Source organism: Nesoenas mayeri (assembly GCF_963082525.1).
Source record: "Nesoenas mayeri genome assembly, chromosome: 2".
Lineage (NCBI taxonomy): Eukaryota > Metazoa > Chordata > Aves > Columbiformes > Columbidae > Nesoenas > Nesoenas mayeri.
In genome coordinates, this window is record NC_137543.1 from 126,282,954 (window position 1) to 126,306,993 (window position 24,040).

The 24,040-nt window shown below is 36.0% G+C and overlaps 1 protein-coding gene across 1 annotated transcript in view; it reads left to right on the forward strand.

The window, feature by feature from the left end:
- The window catches only part of TBC1D5 (TBC1 domain family member 5), a gene marked incomplete at its 3' end in the record, with an annotated part of 285,960 nt that overhangs the window by 209,253 nt on the left and 52,667 nt on the right, over positions 1-24,040 (forward strand). Inside the window, exons 13-15 of the mRNA XM_080339712.1 lie at positions 609-751; positions 6,562-6,668; positions 21,284-21,369. Coding sequence (XP_080195838.1) covers positions 609-751; positions 6,562-6,668; positions 21,284-21,369 — 336 coding nt within the window. The remainder of the gene's footprint in view (positions 1-608; positions 752-6,561; positions 6,669-21,283; positions 21,370-24,040) is intronic.

Consider the following 24,040-nt stretch of genomic DNA (forward strand, 5'->3'; position numbering starts at 1 on the left):
AACAGGAATTAATGGTATAGTCTACATTCAGATCCTCACTAAATATGGGAAAAATTTAAATTAGATTTAATCAAAATAGCATCCATAGCATGTTTTACATGGAAAAACACATCAGCAACAGGGAGGAAGCCTCTTCAAAATGTAACCTGATCCATTTTAACTGCTGTTTGGCATCTGCCTCTGACCTCGCTTTCACTTGACTGGGCACTTCAGGGGCTTCTCCTAAACCACTGGCTTCACCCCCCTGTTCTTGCTGTTGCAGGCTATTCTGACATAAAATTTTCTCCCTTTCATCTTAGATCACTATCACATTAAATGCTGAAAAATACTATATATAGGATTGATATGTTTTGTCCTTTGAGGTTCACCCACGTAATAATATTCTTCAGTTCAGCTTCTACAGTCTGTAATATGTCGCTTTTTTAATGTAGCTGCAGTAACATTTCCACAAATGCAATTAGTTAAGTGATTATCACAGATCTTCACGCTTTTGCAAAAATTTCTGGTAAGATGTTTTGGATTGGACTTAATCCTGGGATATATACCCTGACTTTATCATACTGGGCAAAACAGAGAACTACAAGTCACATCTTTCCCTTTTTTTTCAGGCGATGGGTACGGCTCCTGTTTGGACGTGAATTCCCACTTCAGGACCTTCTGGTTGTCTGGGATGCTCTATTTGCCGACAGTATCACCCTGAATTTAGTTGACTACATTTTTGTAGCCATGTTATTATATATTAGAGATGCCTGTAAGTATCAACTATCTTACGATCCTTTAAAAAGAATGTGATCCTATTTTTCAAAGAAAAAGAGGACTTAAGAAATGCTAAATTTCACCGTGACTTTTTTAACATACTGGAAACAGTTTCAAATGCTAAGAGAGGAGCCATTTGTTATTAGACGTGGTCTGCTGTATTTATGAAACAAATTGTGTCTTGGAGTTAAATGCAGGTTTGCTTTCGGAGTAGTTCTGTGTTTTTATATGGAGTTGCAGATTTGATGTGCAGTAGGTGATACAGGTATGTATACAGCTCCACCTTCTGACCAAGCCGATGAATTGAGTAAAGACTCCCTTTGACACTGGAAATATCTTTATGCTCTTCTGCTGTGAGAAACGTGAAAATGCACAAGACAATGACTCATAATTTCGAAGATATATCTTGAACAAAATGTAAATGCAGAGATGAGTAACAATTACAAAATAGGTTTATTCCATGCAGGAGTGGTGTGTTTAAAAAATGGTCATTTCATTTTAGTACGCCTGAAATACGTGCAAAGGTGCTTTCTTATGGATCAGTGATGACCAATAAATACATTAAGTTGAGACAAACAAGAAATCACAAAAAACCTGTTATCTTATATAATTGTGAATGGGAGGCAGAGGGTATGTAAGGATTAATTGAGAGGCATGTATTTCTGTCCCATCATATTTTGCAAAGAATCCTGTGTACAACTTTGCTGCAACAAAGTGTGTGTTTTGCATCAAGATGCATGTCTGTCATTAAATATATGAATTCTGCAGCATGCTGTTCAGAGTTAATTATATACAATCTGTAAGCTTTGGTATATAACAAGGTCATGTATTTGACACAATTTTGTATTCTAGGACACATGAAGTTTTCAACATCTGTGGTTCCTATTTTAGGAGCTATTCTTGAAAATATAATATGCATGTACTTTACACGTACTGTCGTTCCACTGCCTGCCTTCATGTGTTTTTTTAATTACTTTTTAATAAACATGCAGCATATAGAGCTACCTTACATTCCTCTCAAAGAAGTGTACATTTAACTCAGTTTAGAGGTTTCAAAATTAATGCTGCTTTTTCAGGATGTGATTCTAGGTCTATTATGTTCTGCAATCTACATCTTGCTTGTTTATGTGCACTAAACTAAAATAGTCTTAAAAATTTTGATATAGATATGTAGTGCAGATGCATGTATAAATGTTTCTTAACACCAGTATTTTATTTTGTGTCATCATTTCCCTTAAAAAAAATAATTTAGAGCTGTCTTTGTAAGCACTGTCTCTCCCCTCGGGGAGGAAAGGTTCTTCTGGATTTTTCTTGTTTTGTGTTGCTCACATACAAATATTGGTATGAGGTAACTAAAAAGATCAGCTAAAAATGTGTTCTAGGCATCTGTGTATGAAATTAGTCTCCCTCTTTTCTCTGAAAATCCCAGGCTTAGTAAATACAGCACTAAATAGCTTTGGAGTACATTTGCCCAAATGTGATGCAAAGTCATCTCATCAGGACAGCTAATACTTCATACATACACTGTTTCTGTAATAAGTAACTTTCTGTTCTATAGTTGGACCTAATTACTTACTCTAAGCATAATAGAATGGTGGAACAAAACACCTAGTCATAAATACTGTAAAGCTGAGTATATTTTCAAAGTCAAGCTCCGAATATAGCGACTTCCACAGTTCTTGATTTGATAAAAGAAAGCTTTTCTTATTTATCTGTAATAGAAGTGTTTTGCATGCCTCCTCATTGTTTTATTGCTGATAATATGTAAGCTTTGTAAGAGGCCAAAGTTCTGTTTTAATATTTTTAAAACCCTTTTCAAATAAAATAAGTTTCTAAAGGTTTTTATTTTTTTAGTGTAAGGAAATGTTAGTTCAAAACACCCGGTGATGTTAATCATCTATAAATAAATAGGCTGGAAACTTTCAGTTTAAAAACTTTGAAACGATAGGAATAATAATAGAGCTCCTAAGAAATTACGTGATAAAAATGTCAAACACAGCCAATGATAATAATACAATACAGAAATTATTTGGAAGTTTAAAAATGATGCAGTTTCTTTTATACCAACACAGTTGGGGCCAGGGGAGAAGTTACTGGCTTGGGAATTGATGGATTTTTTCTATATTTCATTGTGATGTTCTCAAGGACATGATTTTAAGAAAATATTATTTTTGCTATATTTTTCCTTTTTAAAAAAAATCCTGTTACTTAAATGATGTATTATTCAAGGGGAAAGGAACATTTGGATTATTAGATTATTGTTTCTACATTTGAGAGATTAGAGATAACAGAATCACGTACACAGCCGTTCTATAAACTGCTCTGTTCAGTTTTACATCTGTATCCAAGCAGAGCTTTACCAGCGGAGTGATAATTCTCACAAGCCAAGTGCAGGGTTGTGTACCAAAGTGTCTGTGAGTTTTAATAAATTATATTCTGCATTTCTTTGGAAAAATTCATGCAAAGCAACCTTTTTTTAAAAAAATCTTTCAAATCAGAAGTGTGTATATGTTACTTCTTTTTCACTGGTATGGAAGCATATACAGTTCTGGATGAAATCAGAATGGAGGGGGGGGTGCAGTGCAAAATTATGTCTATTTTATATATCTCCCTTCCCTTCAACAAGGACAAAAATGAACAAACCTGGAAGACTTGTCTATATTTTGCACAGTAAACTTGCACCAGGAGCTAGTTTTGTCTGATCAGTGTTAGAATAAGTATACTTTTATCATGTTCCCACTTGAAGACTAGCTATGGCCATTGCTAGGATTTATGTTTTCTTATATAAAGGCACTCTGATATTATACATGTAATAAAGGAGCCACAGCCTCTTCTTAGAGGAGCTGATTTGTTATTTTTGAGGTTCATATTATCTATGTTTAACTCAGTTTAGGGCCTACTAAATAGAACACAGCCATGAATAAAGCAATGGGGGAAGTAGTCCCACCTTTCCAGGGTTAGGAAGTCATCTGGATAAAGGACTGGTGGCATCAAACATTAAACTCTAAAGAAATTACATGTGGCAGAAAATTAGAACTTGGTTGAGGACAGGTGCAGTCAGATTACATGTTTTCCACCACTTGTTGCTGCTTGCATCCAGGAATGGTTATTGGACCAACAGAGAAGAGTCAGCCTCATCTAAAGCAGAACTGACCTTCAGGGATCATCTAGACCAAACTACCTGCCATGGGCAGGGCATCACTCACTAGATCAGGTTATTCAAAGCTCTGCCCAACCTGACCTTGAACACTTCCAATGATGGGGCATCCACAACTTCTCTGGGCAACCTGCTCCATTGTCCCACCACCCTCATTGTAAAATATTTCTTCCTTAACATTCAATCAAGTTCTACCCTGTTTCAATTTAGAACCATTGCCCCTTGTCCTATCACTACAGGCCTTGGTAAAAACGCTCCATATTTCTTGTAAGCCCCTTGTAATTACTGAAAGGCCATAATAAGGTCTCCACGGAGCCTTCTCTTCTCCAGGCTGAACAACCCCAATTCTCTCAGCCTGTCCTCACAGCAGAGCTGTTCCAGCCCTCTGATCATTTTGGGGCTTCCTCTGGCCTCTCTCCAACAGGTCCATGTCTTTTCTGTACTGAGGGCTCCAGAGCTGGACACAAGACTCCAGGTGAGGCCTCACCAGAGCAGAGTAAAGGGGCAGAATCACCACTCTCGACCTGCTGGCCACATTCCTTTTGATGCAGCTGAGAACACGGTTGGCTTTCTGGGCAGCGAGCACACATCGCTGGGTCATGGGCCGCGGACAGATCACTCTGAAACGAAGGGTACCAACAGGTGTTTCAGCAAACTAATCCCTTTAACCCAAGGTTTCCCAGCCAATAGAGCATTGGCAACAATATTTTCTTCTGTAAAGATTTCTACATGAAAAGGGGGCAGCTGAATATGTGGGGAAAACCCTAAAGAAAAAATAAATATAAAAGTTAGCAGGACTTCCTCGTTTTTTTAACTTTCATTGGATAGTAAGGTTTCATGGGGTCAGAGGGGACACAGGTTATTGCCCAACAGTTTGATTTTTTTTTCCATTATTCAATCGCTTAATTATTATGCATATCAGAAGATTAATAATTAGAGTAAGTGTCTTGTGATTGAAAATACAATTTTTTTTGTCAGGGGTCAAGTCTGCACCATTAAAATAAATCAGCTTTTTAATATTTACTTTTCTCTGTGAGACAGCAAAGAACTCTTCCAGGAAAAGTGAAGAAAGGATAATTTTAATCCATTTTACATTGCAGAATAGAACACATACTGATCTGTTCAAAAGAGAAATGTGTTGGTCTTACTGCCTGCCGTTTATAAAAGGGTTTAGAATTCACGATCCATTTTCAGTATTTTTATTTGCTTTGGTAAAAAGGCATCATGATCATAACTGCAGTACATATCTTAAATTTGATTTACGTATGAGAGTTTGATTTGGTATGTACTATGTGGTGCTCGTATTGTACTCCTGTGAAAGAACTCTGACAGAGACCATTGTATTGTGTTCATTATGCCAGCTTTGTGACTTCAAGTAGAAAAAAACAGGTACCTGAATATGAACAAGAAAAACAAAGGGTAGGAAAAAGAACAGGCAGAACAGATAAAGAATGAGTAGGATAAGTGAGTGCTTTACAAATGAAAGCAGATGTATGAAATTACAAGCTGTCGGATCAGCAACGGAAATGAAGATGATAAAGTGGTTCCCTACACAGATTATAATTATTCATTTTGCCCAGTCCTGCATCTTTTCCCCATAATCCTCTTGTTGAGGGAGGAAAGGTACAGGAGCATATGAGGCTTATTCACATGAAAGAAAAAAAGTAAAACATTTAAATCTTTCTGTCTGCAAAATGGTCCTTTATTTTGCCTTTTATTGATTGAAAATAATTTTGTATTTGCAATGATTCTTTCTGGTGTAGAGATTCATTAAAAGTATTTCTTACTATAAGTAGAGTTCTCAGAATAGCAAAGTTTGTTAAAAATGTATTTACAATCACTATTGTTGGAGGCTGTCTTTATGTTGCAGAGTGCAAGCATCATTAACAGGCATTGCTTGACAGCTGTGGCAGATGGATTGCCTGGATTTAGATGGTGCAAAAGAAATGAAGTAGCTTACATAGACCTGCCTGAAAAGATGTCTTTAATAATTGCACTCATAATTAGATTGATTTTGGGGGAAAAAAAAAACAAACACAAACACACAACAGAATACAACAATAACGAAGAGGCATGAAGAGCCATAGAGTATACTTGCATAGATTCAGATAAGATCAAGCACAATTATCACGAAGTTGTGAACTTTAGCAAAGCATGCTGAAAATTTCCTGATTAAGTTAAAAATTCTAATAAAGCTAATGGTATATTATATTTTTAAGTATTTATGAATTTAAAATCTAGCCTTTTACCTTGTTCCTGAACATTTCATAAGTAGTTTCTGATTTACGAGAAAACCAGGAGTTGTTGACATCATTTTACATATGTGTGTACATATGTGTGTGGGCACGTATGTGTATAGATACATAAGAACAACATAGAAGATATTTCAGCAAAGAATTGTCAGAGTGGGAGAAAGTCATCAGAAAAGCAGAACTGAAGGTAGAATTTATCTCACAAATTTTCCCACTTAAATTTGGGTGTCTGTGGATGAGTATCTGTAATGTCAGTGTCCATTTTGGAGCACAGAACTGGTTCTTCAAGCTCCACTAATATGTGATGAACCTATTGGAAAACATACTTGTTTGAAACATCAAAATAAGATAGTAATATTACACTCTTTTTTTCTTTTTTTTCCCCCCCAATTTTAGTGATTTCAAGTAATTATCAGACCTGTTTGGGACTTCTGATGCATTATCCACCCATTGGAGATGTTCACTCCCTTATCCTAAGAGCACTTTTTCTCCGAGATCCAAAGGTGAGATGCATGCTTTGCAAATACAGGTTAATAAACTCGTGTAATAAAACGTTCTAAATACTATGAAATTAATAACAACCTACATTATCAGGACTAAACTGAAGTTTAAAGTGTCTTCTTCCCTGACAAAAAAGCTGAAGGAAAGAGTTGGTAACCAATAGCAGAAAACAAGTTGCTTTTCTGTTTAAAGGATGCTATTCTATTACTTCACTAAAGTTGTCCAGGAGCTCTGGGTAGTTACAAATGTTTATGCTCTTTAGAATACCTTTGCTTGGTATTCTGCACAGACGTTTTTCATAATAAAGTATACTGTTGAGGGAAACAGTAGTATTTTATATAATAACCTAGTAAACTGTATAGAAACTGTCATGCAATTTCATCTGTAAGTCCTTTTTCATGAAATTTCTGCAAATTGAGCACTGTTAACCCATATGTAATAGTTATGTTGTTTTTCAATTAAAAATGAGAGTTTGCTGTTACAGCCTGGAAAGATTCTCGTGAATAAAATGTATACATTCATAAATTTTATGTTACATATTGCTAGTATACAGTCTCTGATCTACTCATCCTTACTAAAAAAAAAAAAAAGGCAGACCTCTTGCTGGTTTAGAATGGTGTGTGTGTATGTGTGGATAGAATATACACAGTATAGTGTATAAAGTATTTGAGATGAAGCTGTACATAGTAATCTTTGCAATATTCAGCTCTTTGGCAGACAGCAGAGTTTGTGCTGCTGGTTTTGAACTGTCTTTGTGCATGTCCCATTAGTTGGCTGCCAGTGTAAAGTCTGATTTCCCTCATCTTCTTGATGCGCGTCACCTTTGAAAGTGAAAAATTCATCATTTCTGCACTCTGACTGCCTTCTGCAAAATTTCATTCATTACCAATGTTTACACTTTTATGGATTAAGAAAAAAAATGTCTCTTTGTTTCTGTATCAGTTTTTTGCAGAAATCTGCATCCTTACGGCTGCTTTCTTCATTCCTCTCAGGCACAAAGATTTCTTTCATGATGAGAAGTAAAGGATATCGTCTTTTCAGTTTTTAAGAAAGTTTGTAATGTTAGATCTCAAGGAATCTTTCTTAAGATTTCAGCAGCAGTCTGTGAAATCAGACTGCCCGGCATTTATTTATATAGTCTCTTAGCAAAACAATAAGTAAGTTCTGGAGGGAAAATACAGTGGGAGGAAAATTGTGCTAAGATATCAAACTAAATCCAACATGTAATCTGTCATTTATTGAAGGTATGTGTGAAAAGATAGAATAATTACTAATTATTCAGCTGTCCTCTGAAGCATCCTAGGCAGAATGCAACATATCCTACCAGCTGAAGGGGACAAAAATAAACCACCAGCTTGCCGTGGAAGAGGCTTGATCACTGTTCTGCTCCTTACACTCTTCTCTCCAACAGAATGAAGTTGTCAGGATCTTAAGACATTAGTGTCCTATTAATTAATATTCTTGAGTGCACCTTGAACACTTTTCAGAAAAACACTGGATGTAGTTCCTACCTGTCTTTTAGGTAGCTCTCCCTTCGCTCAGGTGAATAAGTACTTAAAGCTCTTCTGCAGAAAGACTGCTAGTTGTTTTGTCAATTTAAATACAATTAATTACAATTGTTCCTCATTGCTAAGGTATACTTATCTGCTTGGGAAATACTCGGAAGGTTAAAAAGCTGGGATTTACAGAGAATGAAGAGCTGTGAGGGACTTCCAGCCTCCTCTCCTTTTACATTCAGTCTTTGCGTTGACACTGCATAAACAGATCTGGACTTCTTACAATAGGGAGTTAAACTGTTCTAAAGGATCACTCTAAAAGGGAAAAATAGCTTCTGGTCTGAGAAAGAAATGTGTTTTCAATGCTATGACTTGAGTACCTGTTTCTTATCTTTACCTAAGTATGATTTTAAGTTTCACTTACGTGTCTTGAAGCATATGCTGTTTCAATCCTACATATTTCTGAAACTGAAGTCTTGTTATTCTGCAAGACCTGCACATAAAAAATTTCCAAGTCTGACGAAATTTTTCATTACACAGAATGAAAGAAAAGACTCAACAAGTCATCATGAGTGCTGCAGGAGTCCAAAGGCAGTACCCAGATCATATACTGATATAAATGAGAAAATTATTATACCTTTTTTTTCTCTCTCTCTGCATAAAGATAATGCAGTTTGCCTTTATTCTCTGAGCAGATAAAAGGAGATTGGAAGAAATGACAAGGAGATTTTAGTCAGTAGCGTAACTTGTAAGTGATGATTAGCAAATTCAGTACTTAATGATTTTTCTTCCTATTTTGATGTTTTCCTGCGCATTTCTCCATCACCACCTTCTGGTTTCTAATGGGAAATTACAGTTGGTTTAGTGCAATTTTGATCTCCTGAGCCCGGGCTAAGTTGTTTTGTGAGGCATTTCATCCAAGATTTCGCTTGGGTTTCAATATGTGAAGGTGGGGAACCCTTCTGTGGGAGACCATTGCATGGTCCAGTGGCTTATTTTGTTATTTGTTAAACATAGCAAGAATGTTTAATGTTGTTTCAAACATATGAGAGAGGCTGGCTCTCTGCCCTTTGGAGTTTTAAGTCTCAGCTGGACAGGAAATACAGTTTAGAAGTCATGGGCAGGGACAAACAGGTATCATCCTCTTACAGGTTTGTTAATATATATTGCTCATGAGATTATTTTTGCAGCTAGGTAAATGCCAAGTAATTTCACTGAGAGGAAGTTGTGGGGTATTTGGACTAAGAAAGGTTGATGGTAGGTACATAAAATGGAAGGTTCTTAAGGAACAATCCTGTTGTCACCAGGAGAGCAACCTAAATGTGGAAAAAAAACTATATGTAAAAGATGGGTGACATTTTTTTCTGACAAATGGATAAGATAATTGCCTCACCTTTTGTGGAATCAAACCTTAGCATTATCCAGTAATAACAATAACAAAAAAGTAATTAGTTTTTACCGTTAATATAAAGCATGGAGCAGTTCTCTTTTTGATTTAGTGGACCCCAGTTGGCAGCTGGAGTGAGAGGACATTTTAGACTCCACATCCTTGATATATTCCAGTGCCATGGAAGAGAAATACATATCTCTGTATAGCTGAAAATAAGTTAATGCACCTGTCTCAGAAGGGGGATCTGAGAGATACAAATTTTACAGGTATGGATCAATGCAGAATAATTGAATTTCAGCCTTTTCTGCATTTGGATGGTTCTTAGGAAAATGCGGAATGAAAACCTCAAATTGATATTGTTGTCTTTGCATAGGGTGATAAAGATAACCTGCTTAGCAGAGTATTTGTTTCACATTTCTAATCTTTGACCAGATAATTACCTCAGTTATTTACATGAAAGTAACTTCGATGCACTTACAGTCCTTCTAAATATAAAAGTAGAGCTTCTTACGGAAGAAGGGGCTGTTAAAAGTATGTATATGTGAAATTAGAAAATAAGGGACGGGTTTTTCTGTGTCTATCCAAAAGCATTTACTAAAGGTGTGTCTCTATGTATTTCCTATCCCACGAGTAGCCAGTTTTCTTCATTTTTTTTTGTTATCAAAACCACTGAGCGCTGTTAATTTTCAAAGCAAAGGCTGCGAAATTAAGAAATAGAGATATGGAGATAGGGCAGTGGAAGAATATAAAGTGATTAAAAAACATAGTTCTAACTAGAGTTGTTCAAATAAAAAAAAAAAAAATTAAAAACCCAATTAGAAACAAAAGTCATAGAAAATGTGAACATATTGTGTTCCTTAAATAACCAGATGTTCTTTCCTTCCTGAAGGCAGCCAGGGCTAGGAATAAAAGGTTTAAAACTATTGTTTTAAGTTAACTGTGAATTTTGCAAATCTGTTTTCACCCTTTAGCAAATAAAATTCTAATACAGCAACATAAGCAAAGTAATTTTCATCTTTGGGTGTTCTTATTTGTATGTTGTTCTGTGTTGAGTGTTAACCTTATCACAATGACTTATTAGAAAACTAAAGCACTATATAGTATATTACAGTTTTACTTTGCATACTAAGAACCTGACAGCCATCCTTTGTCTGAAAGCTTACTGTATTTATTCTTCATATTTTTTGTAAAATAAGTTTGCTCTCAGGTATTTTAACATAGCAAGTTACACTGTTCATTGAACCAAGCTGGTTTGGAGCTTAATGGAAGGGACACACCTTTTGTCATAAGCCATCGATTCAAAAAACGAAAAAAGAAAATGGTTGTGCTTGGTTGGTGGGAATTCATTTGTTATTTATGCTAATAATATTCTGGTTACTGCTGCTGATATTTTCTCAACATTGTATTTTAAGCTATTTGCTGACATTGAAAATGGTCGTACAATAATATTAAATTCTAGCTAAATCCATGATGAAGCATACATGACATTTCAAAGAAGTCATATTAGTTCATCATGACTGAAATTAGAGGGACTGCCAGAAAACCTAAAGAATAATATATGGTTATGATCCCTCATATAGTGATTAGTCTAGGAAATCTGCATTCCAGATTTTAACACTTTTCACAATCTGAGCAATAAGTGACAAGAGAAAAACACTTTGCTGAAATTTTGAACCAAAGTCTTTGTACGTTTGTTTTCAGCTGAATTTTCCTCTTAGGTAGCTGCCACCATCTCAGAGTGTTCTCCAAGCTAGTTTCATGTGCCTGAAAGGCTGTTGAGTTTCACTTTCTTCTTCTTCAGATAAATTCTTTTCTATACACTCATTAACTGAGGTGCCGCTGCAGAGCTGCAACTGTCCTTTGAAACCTGCCGTTATGTCAGTATTGTTTGTTTTGCTGTTTGTGGCAGGAGAAAAGCAGGTTTGGGGTTGTTTTGTTTGTTTGTTAGCATTGTGTGTGCAATCTGGCATTAATTACCTCTCTTTAATGACCAGATTGCAGCCAATCGGAAGTTGGGTTCTGGCAGGGTTTGGGCATTAGCAGCTCATTAATTTGTACCTGCACACTGAGGTACTGCTGGGGCGTCCAGTCCATTTTGTTAGAGGGGTTTCAACAAGGGGGAGCGGGGCCCTGAACAAACATTTACTTTATGCTTTCTTCTTTTTTTTTTCTTTCCTCTGTCATGAAGAATGTGACCGATCTTTCAGGAGATTCACAATTACCCATTAGGGTTTTTGGGGTGTATGAAAATTAAATATCAGAAATCTGGGATAATGAGTCGCCCAATGCAGTGTGAGCTGCACCTACACTTTAATAAGAGAGTTGCCTTGACAGGGGGTGTGACTGATAAAGGAAACAAGTTTTTCCAGAAAAGCCAACTACATGTACAAGACCTTGGAAGTTTAACGCAATGTAGGTAGACTTTAATGGACAAAAATGCGTCACAATCCTCAACTGACATCTGGTTTTATAACCACATTCAATTCTTTGTAGTGAACGCAAGCATTTTGGTGGTCTAACTTCCCCATTTGCGAAGACAATACCATTAGATGTAATGTAAACACCTCACTTTTTAAAAATTGATGTTTTTTCTGTAACCCCATGGTAAGCTTTTTAATGTGGGGCTATACAACTAAGAATTGCAGATATTATACATGTAAAAGCCAAGATAATCACTTGTTCTTTGTTTATGTTCCTGTTCTTAAAATGAGGAACTTCTACTTTCCAAGGAGATAGGCCATGCTTTGTTTTAAGAATTATTGTTCTAAATATTCAGTTATTGTGTTTCATTAATAGAATGAGGTATGACAAGCAGCTCTGAGTTTAATGATAAATTACTTGGAATAACCACGTTGCCATAGTACCACATAAAAATAGTAAGTGTACCATGAATTAAAAATCCTCTTCATTTTTCTACCTTTGTTTCAAAACCTTCATTTCCAGTGCACCTGTTCATTTACAAACATAAAAAGGCTTTGTGGTCAGTACTCATAGTATAAAAACTTCCTCATCTCTCCCAAAGTTCATTGCAATTTCCCCTGATACGTTAACCATTTAATCAACCCACCATAAAATAGTCATCTTCTTCCAAGTATCCTGTATGTCACAAGTACTATTTTCAAGAAAAAATCTTGGCAAGTGGTTGATTAGTCTTCTAGTCAAGACTTTTCGAATTATAAGTCTTTCAAAGTCCTTTTCATTCCTCAGTATCATATGTTAACCCAGTAGACATCACTCAAAGGAGGGAGTTGGTCTCTTGGATTGCCAGCCATGGTGCAGTTCCCAGTATTGCTCTGTCTTTAGTGTTATTATGCACAGGCCAGTTATTTGGTTAAGAACCCACAAATACTGTATCAATGCAACTTAAGCAGCCACCCCATTTAAACAAATAGGAAAATAGCGGGAAATAATACAGAATGAATCAAAGCTTCCTGAACAATGACACCTTTCATGGTCAAGACAAAGCTGTGCAGTAGGTAACATGGTGCAAACACAAGAAAAAAAGTGACTGCAGCTTTGAATCTTATATGTAGATTTTGTTATTATGCCTTTTATCAAGGTGTTTTCCCTGTTAATCAAAAAGAGAAGGCATGAGATGCAGCAACATCATGTTCAGGGTAGTGGGGCAATTGGGGAAAATTTGGAAATAGGGAAGGAATTATTCTCCTGTGCTGATCAGCACTCCCGATAATATTGACTGGGTATTCATAAGCTCTGTCATGTTAAGTACTTTGGAGGCGCAAGATGAGGAGAAAGTTACCATTGGAAGCCATGGCTTTAAACTGTGCTTTCTCTTTGAACAAGTTAATATACTTAGTAGCGAAGTAAAAGCAATTCTGATTGTACTTGATGCTAAAGCAAGAAGCTGAAGCACTTTAAGCTCTTAATTACTTTAGCTACCAATAAAATTTATTGCTTGTGAATTTCTCGGGGCTGTTGCTTTCAAATGATTGGTTTACTTGTGTTTAAAAAGTCATCTAGAGCTGCTGACCCTCTCCTAAAGAGTAATGATGTTATTTATAAAATTACACTAATAAAACGTATTTAACAGTGTTAGAGTGAGGTGATTGTGGTTCTTCTTGTGTGCAACCTGACAATTCAATTAATCACTTCTGGTTTGCAAAGTAGTTTATCAAAAGGAAGCACTTAAACACTTAAAGCACTTTGATTCTACCTAATCAAAAGTTCTGTGTATCATAATTTATTTATTTGACTAAAATTTGCAAAACACAAACTGTGACATATAAAAATAGATTCATAACTTTTCAATAATGTATGAGTGATTAGCTACTGAATCATACGCAATCTATTATGATGAAATTTAAGTTCAGTGTGTTCTGATATAAATGTAGATATACTGCTGGTGTATTGACATATTTTGTAGTAAATATTAATGTATTAATTGTTGTACACGAAGCTATTTGAGTACATTTGTATTAGAGAACACTTCTCTGAAAGGGCAAAATAACTTTCAAGATAGAAGTGGGAATGGTACATTCTATCCTTTGCTGTAATGTACAGAAAATTACGTTTGGAGACATGATGTCTTTGTCCTCTGTCTTTTTAAGGAGCAGTAGTGATCAAAATGGCTCTGCAGTACCCTCATTATTGCAGTTCCAAAATGAAAGGAGTTGCTTGTCCTGCAGCACCAGGAACTTATTTTCTCTCTGCGTTTTAGAGGAAAAGACTTGCACCTCAGTTTCCTTTTGCTGTGGTGTGTGCATGGGGCTCTTCGAAAGAGCCTTTTTCACTTCCCTAGGGACCTTCTTCAAATGGTTTACGTAGCACATTACACACGGAACATAAATTAATCTGTTTCTTTTCCACGTAACAGAAATAACCAAATAGCACCTTAAAATGCTCTCTTTTTCTTCCTGATGTGTGGGATTTGTGTACAGGCATGTATCTGGAGAAGACATAATGCTCTAAGTGTGCTTATAAGGGTTTTATCAGTGTAAGCTTCAGATAACTGCATTACCAACAAAGCCATCAGTGAGTTATGCAGGTTGTCCAAAACGAGTGCCAATAAAACCATAATGTGGTAGCTTTTCTGTACATAAAGATGTCATATTTTAAATCTCATAATTTGGAGCATTCCGGAGTTTAAAGCGAGGCTTGCTGTGTGTTCCCTTCAAAAGGCTGGATCTTTCCTCCACAATGTTGTAAAACTCCTGTTCCTAACCGTGCGGGGCTGCAAGATGCCAGAGCATAAATCTGTCACGGGGTAGGGCTGAACACTGTCAGATTTATACCTCACTATTTAGTTAATTTACTTCTTAAAACCAAGGGTTCAGCTGAAAAATAGGCTACTAAATTAAGAGGCAGATTTAAAAGGTACTTAAGCGATTTCTGTTCATGCAAAATGGGGATTTTACACAGGTTATGAACTTGAACATTGGCAGGTCGGAGTCTTTTTGTCTGGAATATCGATAAAAGCTGATTTGGTAGGATTTGATCTTCTTATTAAAACGCAATACCCTGTAAAACTATAAATGAAAAAAAAAAAAAGGCTTTCTGTTTGGTTAGGATGAGAAACCAAAATATACAACTAGAAATTTATTTCGGTCAAGTCACTGAAGCTTTTTTAAATCTCACTTGTCATTTTTTTCAGTTCTTCATCTCTTGTCATAGAATGTCCATGTGAAAGAAAGCATGTGCGTATGAAGTTAAAAACAGACCATAATGCACAGTATTTAAAATATCTTCCTGGTATCTGAAATTTCTAGTTGCCAGGGGAATGGAGGGTTGTCATGTAGCAAAACTGGAGTTAATTTCAGCTTGAGCAGAGTTCAGGGGTTTCTTCCTTGCCTTGACCCAATTAACTGAATTTTCTTTCCTTTTCAGTTCTTTCTGGGAATTTTTGTTGTTTCAGGGAAAAAAAAAAAAAAAAGCAAGCACTCCCTAATTTTCTTTAGAAACAATTAAATATGATAATTCTTCATGCTGTTATTGCATTGTAAATAACTAGTTCTGCGACTGAGACCCACAGCATCTTTCTGAAAAATGTAAACAGGAAGCATTATTCCCAGTTTGAGGATTATGGTGTTCCTTTGCCAATGCCAGTATTAGCGCACAGATCTCCTGACTCTTCTGATTAAAGGAAATTCTTTATTAGTTCTGTTCAAGATACTCTTCGCATTGTGCTACTTGCATACATTAGATCAATAGCTGCAGACTGTCAACCTGGGTTTTGGATAATATTTTGCTATTGACCTTGAACCACTTTAGAATTGGCAATAGCACATTATGTCCCCTAATGTCTCACTGTTGTTTCTTTTCAGTAAGTATTTAACTCAGTATCTCTTCTTAGGTGGATGGAATACCTTTTGTTCTCCAGCAGGTTGGCTTTTCTGCAGAAGGTATAATTGGGGAGGAGGAAAATCAGGAGGTGAAAGTAAAGTTTTTTGGGGGGAATGACATTTGCTTTGGTGCTCTAGAGTTTGGGGTGGGTAGGTTGTTTAGTATACAAAATATTGTGGTATGCTTGTGTAGTGTTAAGCCGTTGCTTATACTGTATAAGTCTGATCATGGAGTGAAGACAGCTGCTTAGATACCTTACAAAATAAAAGGAGAAAAGGTGAAATTCTTAGTGCAGCTAGGCTATTAGGTAATCATTAGTGTGCACTTCATACCAGTAATTAATGCCTAATAAAAAAACTACTGCCAATCTGAACTAACTGTATTCCTTATCAGATGCTATATTTCAACTCTGTTGCCAGTCCAAATTTTTGCCATGTTTGTATCATCTTTATTGAAGAAAGAAGTGTAGGTGATCTAGAAGGAAAAGGTAAACCTTTGCTGACCTTCCAGTCATTACTGAATATAGGGCCATATGCTTCTCCAACTTTCATTAGAAACAAAGGAAAGGAAAAAAATAGCATTTTAATACAAAAATTTCTTAGGCTGTATGAGAATTATGAGAAAATCCAATATTACCCTGTCAGCTGACGGGGGGAATAAGAAGCAAGCTGGCTCCTTAAAAATATTTGTTTAAATACAAAGAACAACACTGCATCATTATGCTTCCCTTTTTTAGCTATGTTTAATTCAGTATGTTCTTTGGTTTAGGCTTAAAATATTATTAGTTTAGAAAAAAAAAGATATATGTTTGGCAGCATTTGTTTAATATATTGAAAAAAACCTAGTTTTAAAAAATCCCATTTGGCACTAGTGAGATGATTATTTTGGTAAGCCTATTGCTGTGTCTGTGTATAATTCACTGCTGCTGTTTTGTTTGGTGTTTTCTCTGTTGCATTTAGGTTATCTAGTTTCAGATACAATCTATTAAGTGGAGTATTTTTCAGTAACTGAGGTTTTCCCACCTGTCTACCCTAAAACACCTGCAACATATGTTTGTGTAACCCTGCAATGCTTTGTGGTTTGGGCCTTGAGAAATTCCCCCAGAGCTTTTTGCTTATAAACAGCTGAGCAATTCATTTCTCTAATGACGAGTGCTGTTCCCTTGGCATTGAGGCAATAGCATGTTTGCTAAAATAAGTCTCATTTTTCATCAGACATATTGAAAATCTTTTTTCATTATTATCTCTTATTCTGAACCTTCAGATTTTGCATAAGATTGTATTTGATCTTTTTTTTTTGCCCGTAAGTAGTACTAAACGCGGGGGGGTGAGAAGGGGGGGCAGGAAATACCTCAACAAAGAAGAAAAAGTGTTGTAGATATTCCTCTGCTTGCACCTGCGTGTAAACTTGTACAAACAATGTGTATTCAGGTGGTGAAACGTTACATTGCAGCAGTAACCTGGTTTTCTTGGTACGTTGTACAACAGTCTGCAGGTGACTTCTGCCACATGCGAGCGTGCTTTGCTACATCACATCTATTCCGTGGCTGACGTTGCACGATATGTCTCCGGAGGCCAGGGAGGAAAAGGGTTGTACACAAGACTTAGAGCATATGGAGCACGATCCTTAGCTGGCTGGAATTTTAAGAGCTTTTCAGTGGTTTAGACAAGTTTAGGGAATCTCTGCTGCATTCGGTGTTGTTCTGACCACGAACTCAGCCCCCCACCTCGGGAAAAGAGCAGGGGTGGGTATAACTTGCCAAAGAGAGAGTCCCCAAGAACCTCCTGCCAGCTGTGGGACTGGGAGTGAGTCAGTCTGGTGGTGACCGGGGACAGAAGCAGGAGGGCAGGGCAGGGGGTAGCACTGCAGCAGGGAAATGGCAGGGGTGAGGGGGTCATCTTTTAGGCAAGGGCGGGCTCAGAGGCAAAAGTACCTCACAGACACCTGAAATATTTTAAGGCGTCTCTTCCCTTTGGGCTGTGGCTAGTACATTTTGAAGAGACAAAAGCCAAAATCGCATCAGTTTCTATGTGCGCCTCGATACCTGAATTCCTTTCATAGTCCTTTTAAAAGTATGAACTGGACATTTTCTGCCAGGTGAAACTAAACTCGCTCTAGCTAGAAATCAAGATTAGGAGATTTATAAAACCAGCAGACTGCTCGTGCAACATGGATGTGGGGAAGGGGGATTTCTAGTATTGGCACAGGCAGCTTTTCTCTCTGATTTCTGCACTTTCTTTCCTTAGAAGGGGAAAACAATACATGTGTTAATCTGTATGATACCCTTACACAATTTATTAGGGAGATTCAACAAACCACTAATTTGAAGCATTGATTTCTCTGTCATTTTATCAACATTATTATCCTTTTAACAAAGCTAATTTTATCTGAGGTACTAGTCAAAATACATATGTAAATTGAAAAAGGAAAATCTTTACTTGCTTAAGGAATTAAAAACATGAGTAGGATCATTCTAAATTGCACTGTGTAGGAAAAAAATGTGGTTGCTGTGAATATTTTAGGCAACGGTGTTATGTTTTGCTGTAAATAAATTTGTTTAGTCTTCTGTCCTAATAAATTGAATGTAATATAGGGGATAGCTAAAATTGGATACTTAGAGAGGGGAATTAGTTTAAAATTAATAAGGCGAGGACACTGTAACTGTGTAGGTTTTCCTCTCTGCTTCTGACTTTTCAAAAATTCAATTTAAAGGACATCTCCACATAAAGATCATCATGTACATAAAACCGTATTTTTTGCTGTCTGAAGTGCAGTTTTCAGAAGGATTTAAAATTTCTGTGGTAATACTTTGCCGGCACTTGTCTGATAACATGTATGTCAGGGTGTCTTTTTTAAATAATGGAATAATGGAATTTTCCAAAAGGATATCTCTGTAGTGTTACAAAAGGAGATGCAGCAATAACCCTTGGTATTTACTGTCTCGCATTTCTAATGTTGTTTTTTCAACAGCATTTTTTTCTGGGGGCTTTTTTTTTTCACTGCATGTAATAGTACTTTAAACTGCTTCTTCCTTTGATACCTTAAACCTCATAGGAATTTAAATAGGCCCCTGTGCAAGTAATGCTTGAGCCTCATTCATATGTTCGACTTAGATCATTATTCCTATTAATGGCTTTAAGTGCTTAGATAGTAGATCAGCCTTTCGTGTCTTGAATTGCTTGTCACTTCTGCATAAATATGTTTCAAGATACCATTCCACATGATCTTTCTCTCTTTTTTTTTTTATTCAGAAGCAATGTGTAATAATCCTTTATTTATTGGGTGGTGGAAAAGAAGTTTCATTGGTTTTGCTATGTTTAAAATATATACTGAGTTATTCGAAACAAATTGCAAAAGTGGCTAGCATATGATAACGTGAATTTTTGAAAGGGCTGCCTTATGACCTGGAAGTGCCTGTTATTTTAACCATCTCTTACTTGTCCACCTTGGTCATCAAGACACATAAAGAACAAGTTATTTAATTAATGAGAGAAAAGTTACACTGTTAGATTACTCGCATAACGGTCCCAGAACCATCAGTTATCCTCATCACGTCAGTTTGGATTTGATTATCATAGAAATGCATTGAATTACCAAACTCGAGCAATAGTAACTAAAGCTGATTCATTGTTATTGCTGTCAGTTGATGAGGACTGACTTACAAGCCATATGAATGGGTAGAGTTATGCAAATATTGTTTTTATAACAGGAGAAGAAGAATGTAGAGCGGCCATTACAATGTGGGTGGTAGGATAGATGAGGAAATTTTTAATGCTTGTCTAATAGCTTTTAGTTGTTGTTTCATTTTTTTATTAAACATTACAAACAGGATGTATTTTTTAAATGTTTAATGCGTTTCCAAAGAGGGAAAAGGAGACGTTTCATACAAGATTAAATCTGACTGGATGAAACAATCTGGAAATTCCCAGCCTTAAGTTTGACACCAGAAATCACCCCGGCCTTTGATAACAATCTACCACCTCTTTAAATCTTCCTCTCTCCTTTTGTGCCCATGCAATATTTTGGTCTTTAAAGTGCAACTCCTATATCCTCCTCCAAAAATAGGAAGGTTTCCAAGGACAGAGGGTTGGTTATCTGCAGTTATGTGGAAAACATGAGGATAAGGCTATGGATACCCCAGCCTATAATGTAATCTGGAGGGATGAAGACTGACTCGATCAAAAATATAACATACTCTCACCTGTGAGTGACTATTTTGGAAAGGTCATGGTGTAGTTTATTAAAACTGTATTTACTACCATAAGGACTTAAGAAGGCAGATCAAGTATATAAGGCAATGTCCTGTGACTGAATAAACCTTTAAAGAGAATACTTGGAAAGTATTTACCTCTATTTTAGGCACTAAATCTGATCATTATGCAGAAATTTACCACTTCGTTTTCTCATATACTAGAAATCAATTATTTTAAGGCATTTATCTTCTAATTTATATGTATTTTTATATATGTGTGTGTATATATATACATATATATACACACATATATTAAAAGGGCCTCTCTGTACCTCTGTGTTATTTCAGTTACATCTGTATGCAATTTTTTTTTTTACTTAAAAATATATACTTTCCCCAAATAATGTCGTTCAGAATGTATTTGCTCAAGATACTTGATGCATACACTGTGGTCTACACTTCATTAATGTTCAGTAGATTGTTGGATCCAAGAAGGACGATTTCAGAACTACTGAAAGCAGCGTGCTTCAGTGAAATAGTTTCGTTGTGGCAGAGGTGGAAACTAACAAGTGGCTTGTGGTTTCAGTATTAATTATCTAAATTTTATTGTAGGAGAACAGTTCTTTATTTGCGGCCTCTGTTTCGAACAGGGTGAAAATTAGAGGAAAAAAAGGCTCCGTGTGCCATCTAGTGGCAGTGTTCAGGTTATCTCTAAATTTAAACCTTTGCTTAACCGAGAAGCTCCTAGTGATGCGTTGAGTTAAAAATGATAGCTATAGTTTCTCCTTACTATTACCATTTTCTTTAAAAACATACCACTTTAGCTTGGATGTAGTAAAATTCTATACGTGAGCTAAAGGAAGCAGTCAGATCAGTATCTGAACTTGTCCAAGAATTACTGATTTAATTACAAAAGTTACCACTACAACAAACAGCTTCATTGCTGTGTGGAAGAAAACTAATTTCTGTGAGCATGGAGTGGACTTACTGGTGACACTTGGTTTATTTTAAGTATTTTAAGACTTCGCTTTTATGTAACTGGCATTACTGCCTTGAGAAACCAAGACCCTGGGAAACAAAATTATTCTTTACATTTCCAGTCTTCATTCATGAGCGTTTTTCTTGTATCTGCTCTAAAGGTCGCAGAAAATTCCAGTAAAATATTATTTTTTAAAAATAAATATTATTTGTTTTCTATTTTAATGCTTTCTTTTTTTGTTTACTTTGTTTGTATTTTAGAGAAATCCAAGACCAGTGACCCACCAATTCCAACAAAATTTAGATTATTACAAAGCACGTGGAGCAGACTTGATGAACAAAACCCGGTATGCTATTTCTGAATATGTGTTCACTGAGCTAAGATTTACATAAGCAAAATGTTTCATAAATTGCTTTTATCCCAAACAGGAATTGCGGAAGCAGTATTAGAAGCGCAAGTGTTTATTTCTTGACATTTATTTAGAATCATTACCTTGCCTATTATTACATGAAAAATGAAAGTTTGACAGATAGCATTGTTGTGAGCTTGCTGTCATTTTTTAAGGCTGTGGACATCCATATGCAGTGACGTGTATACTAAATGCAGGGGGTAAAACATTGCCAATGTGAGTTCTGTAGCCAAACTACTTCCAATAACGCATCTAATTGCAATCTGGAGTATCCCTGTAGAACCAGAAGCTGTGGAAGTTAAATTGAATTCATGTAAATGCAGTTTTAAGTCATTTTTACTAAGCCTTTTTGCAGCAGTCCTCCCTTGTTTTAGAAAGGGTTCATATCAGTTCTGCTTAAATTCCATGTCAAGGCCATTTTATCTGGTAGTCACAGGTGTAGAGGTGAACCTGTACTGACCAGGTGGTCACAAGGTGGGTGCCAGTTGCTGGTGGGACAAAGCAGCACAGGACACAACGTCGTGCTTCAAATGGTACCATCACGAGCAGTTTCTTGGCTTACAGGTGGCCCCAGCTGTACCCTGTGACTGCTGATCCACTCAAATTCTGTTTAAATCAGTTACATTTAAAGCTATCTAAAATTAAAATTTAGTGGATTAAAAAGCTCTTAAAATTGGAGAAAGGAGCAGAAATTAAAGCTGTGACAGCAAGAGCTTTTTTCTTTTTTAAAACCAGGCTTTAAAGTTGAGAGTGTCAAAAGTTACTGCATTATATTGCATTTTCTTAATGTTTTTACTTATTTATTATTTCAAATAATGTTCTCAAGAAATGCCTTAATGTGAAAAATATGTTATTTGAAAATTCAAAAATAAACATTTCGGGGATTTTGAAAAAAATAAATAAATCATAAAGTCCAAACATTAATGACATCTGTTGGAAACCTAAATCTTAAGGAAACAAATGTCCATTAAATCTGTGTAGGAATATAAACTCATTTCACACATATATACAGGATGCACACCAAAGAGGAAAAACTGTTCAGAATAGTCCAGATAGAGGAATAACTGGGATAAATTTATCACAACACAGGAACATTTAGAGTAGGTCCAATGTGGTAAATCTGTATAAGATTGGACTAAAGCGAGAGCTGGCAATGTTTCTCAGTGAGCAGAGATTTGGATTAGATCAGCTACCAGGTCTCTTTCATCTTAAATTCCACAGGCTCAATGATGTGTTTAAAATATCTTGGCAAATATCTAATATATATTGCTTATTACATATAAAACTTTTAAATCCATCCTGTTCGTATATTTGTCTCTCATCTCTCATAATGCCTACTTACTGGAGAGAGAAATGCCTTTGAATAAGGCTTGGTTAAAACAAAACATTTTCATCTTAGCAGAAAACTGCAGAGATTGAATCATCTTCCTATTGCTAGTTTAAAAATATACCATTCACAGTCAAGGTCAATGATGCTTATTGTGATGAAATAAAATTGTTTGCTTCGTGGATGGAATTCACATCTCCTTGATACTCATATTTTTAAACTGATGCCTTTAAAATGCATCTGCTGATAACTCTACAACATAATCAATCAGCATTTTTCTTGTAATTGTTGTGCATGTCTGGTACATTTAGATGGCTAAAATGTAGGAATTGATCCGTGTTTAATGGCTGTAATCATCCTTTGCATTAATATATCAGACATTTAAATTGTAAGGAATAGATACATTGTTCTTCTTTTCCTGAAATTCAGCTCAGTTTTAACTTACCTCCTCCAGAGAACCAGCACCTCGCTGTTGTTTATTTTCTGAAGCTGTGATTTCGAGAAATTGCATAATAAACTTTACTTCAGAATACATTTATTAAGACGACCTCATGACAAGAACTTTAGATAGCATTATTATTTATTTTTCATGTATCTGTATGTGTTCTGCGCTGATCAATAGCAGTGTCAGTTCGTAGCAGAGCCAAATCACACAAAGGTATTAGGAGCTCTGATAACTATCCTTTTCTTCTTCTCAAATAATTGTAGAACAGTATTGCACATGATTGTTGAAAGCGTTTTTTAAAATCGTATTTCAGACATAACAGCTTCGAGAAGATTTTTAGTGTTTGTTGATCCTGTAAATCAAAGTTTCTCAAAAAGTCTCTTTCCAGCCATCTGAAAAATATAAATTAACTAACTCCTCCCGCTTTACATACATGTCAAAGCAGCAGATAAAACAGTGTAGAAGGAAATCTTACACTTTTTGTTAAGCAAAATATAGCTTAAAAAAAAAAAAAAAGAAGAAGAAAGAATGAACACAAAAGAACACAGTGGACACGAATACACAAGGCTCTGTATAAGCTTTGTCTCATGCATCTTTGGACCATCACGATTCCAATGATGCAGTTAGCTCAAAGCATCCAGTGGCTTTCTTGCTCACGTAGACTGTCAGAGAAAAAGATTTACTTCCAGTAAATACCATTCCTTGTGCAAAGTCAAGAGTTTTTTTAACTGTCAAGACTCTAGACCCAGAGACAACACAAACCTAGGACTCAGAGTGCAAGCCATTATCCTCTTTGTAAGGCGATGTTTCAGGTGAGTGAGTGATATATACCACAC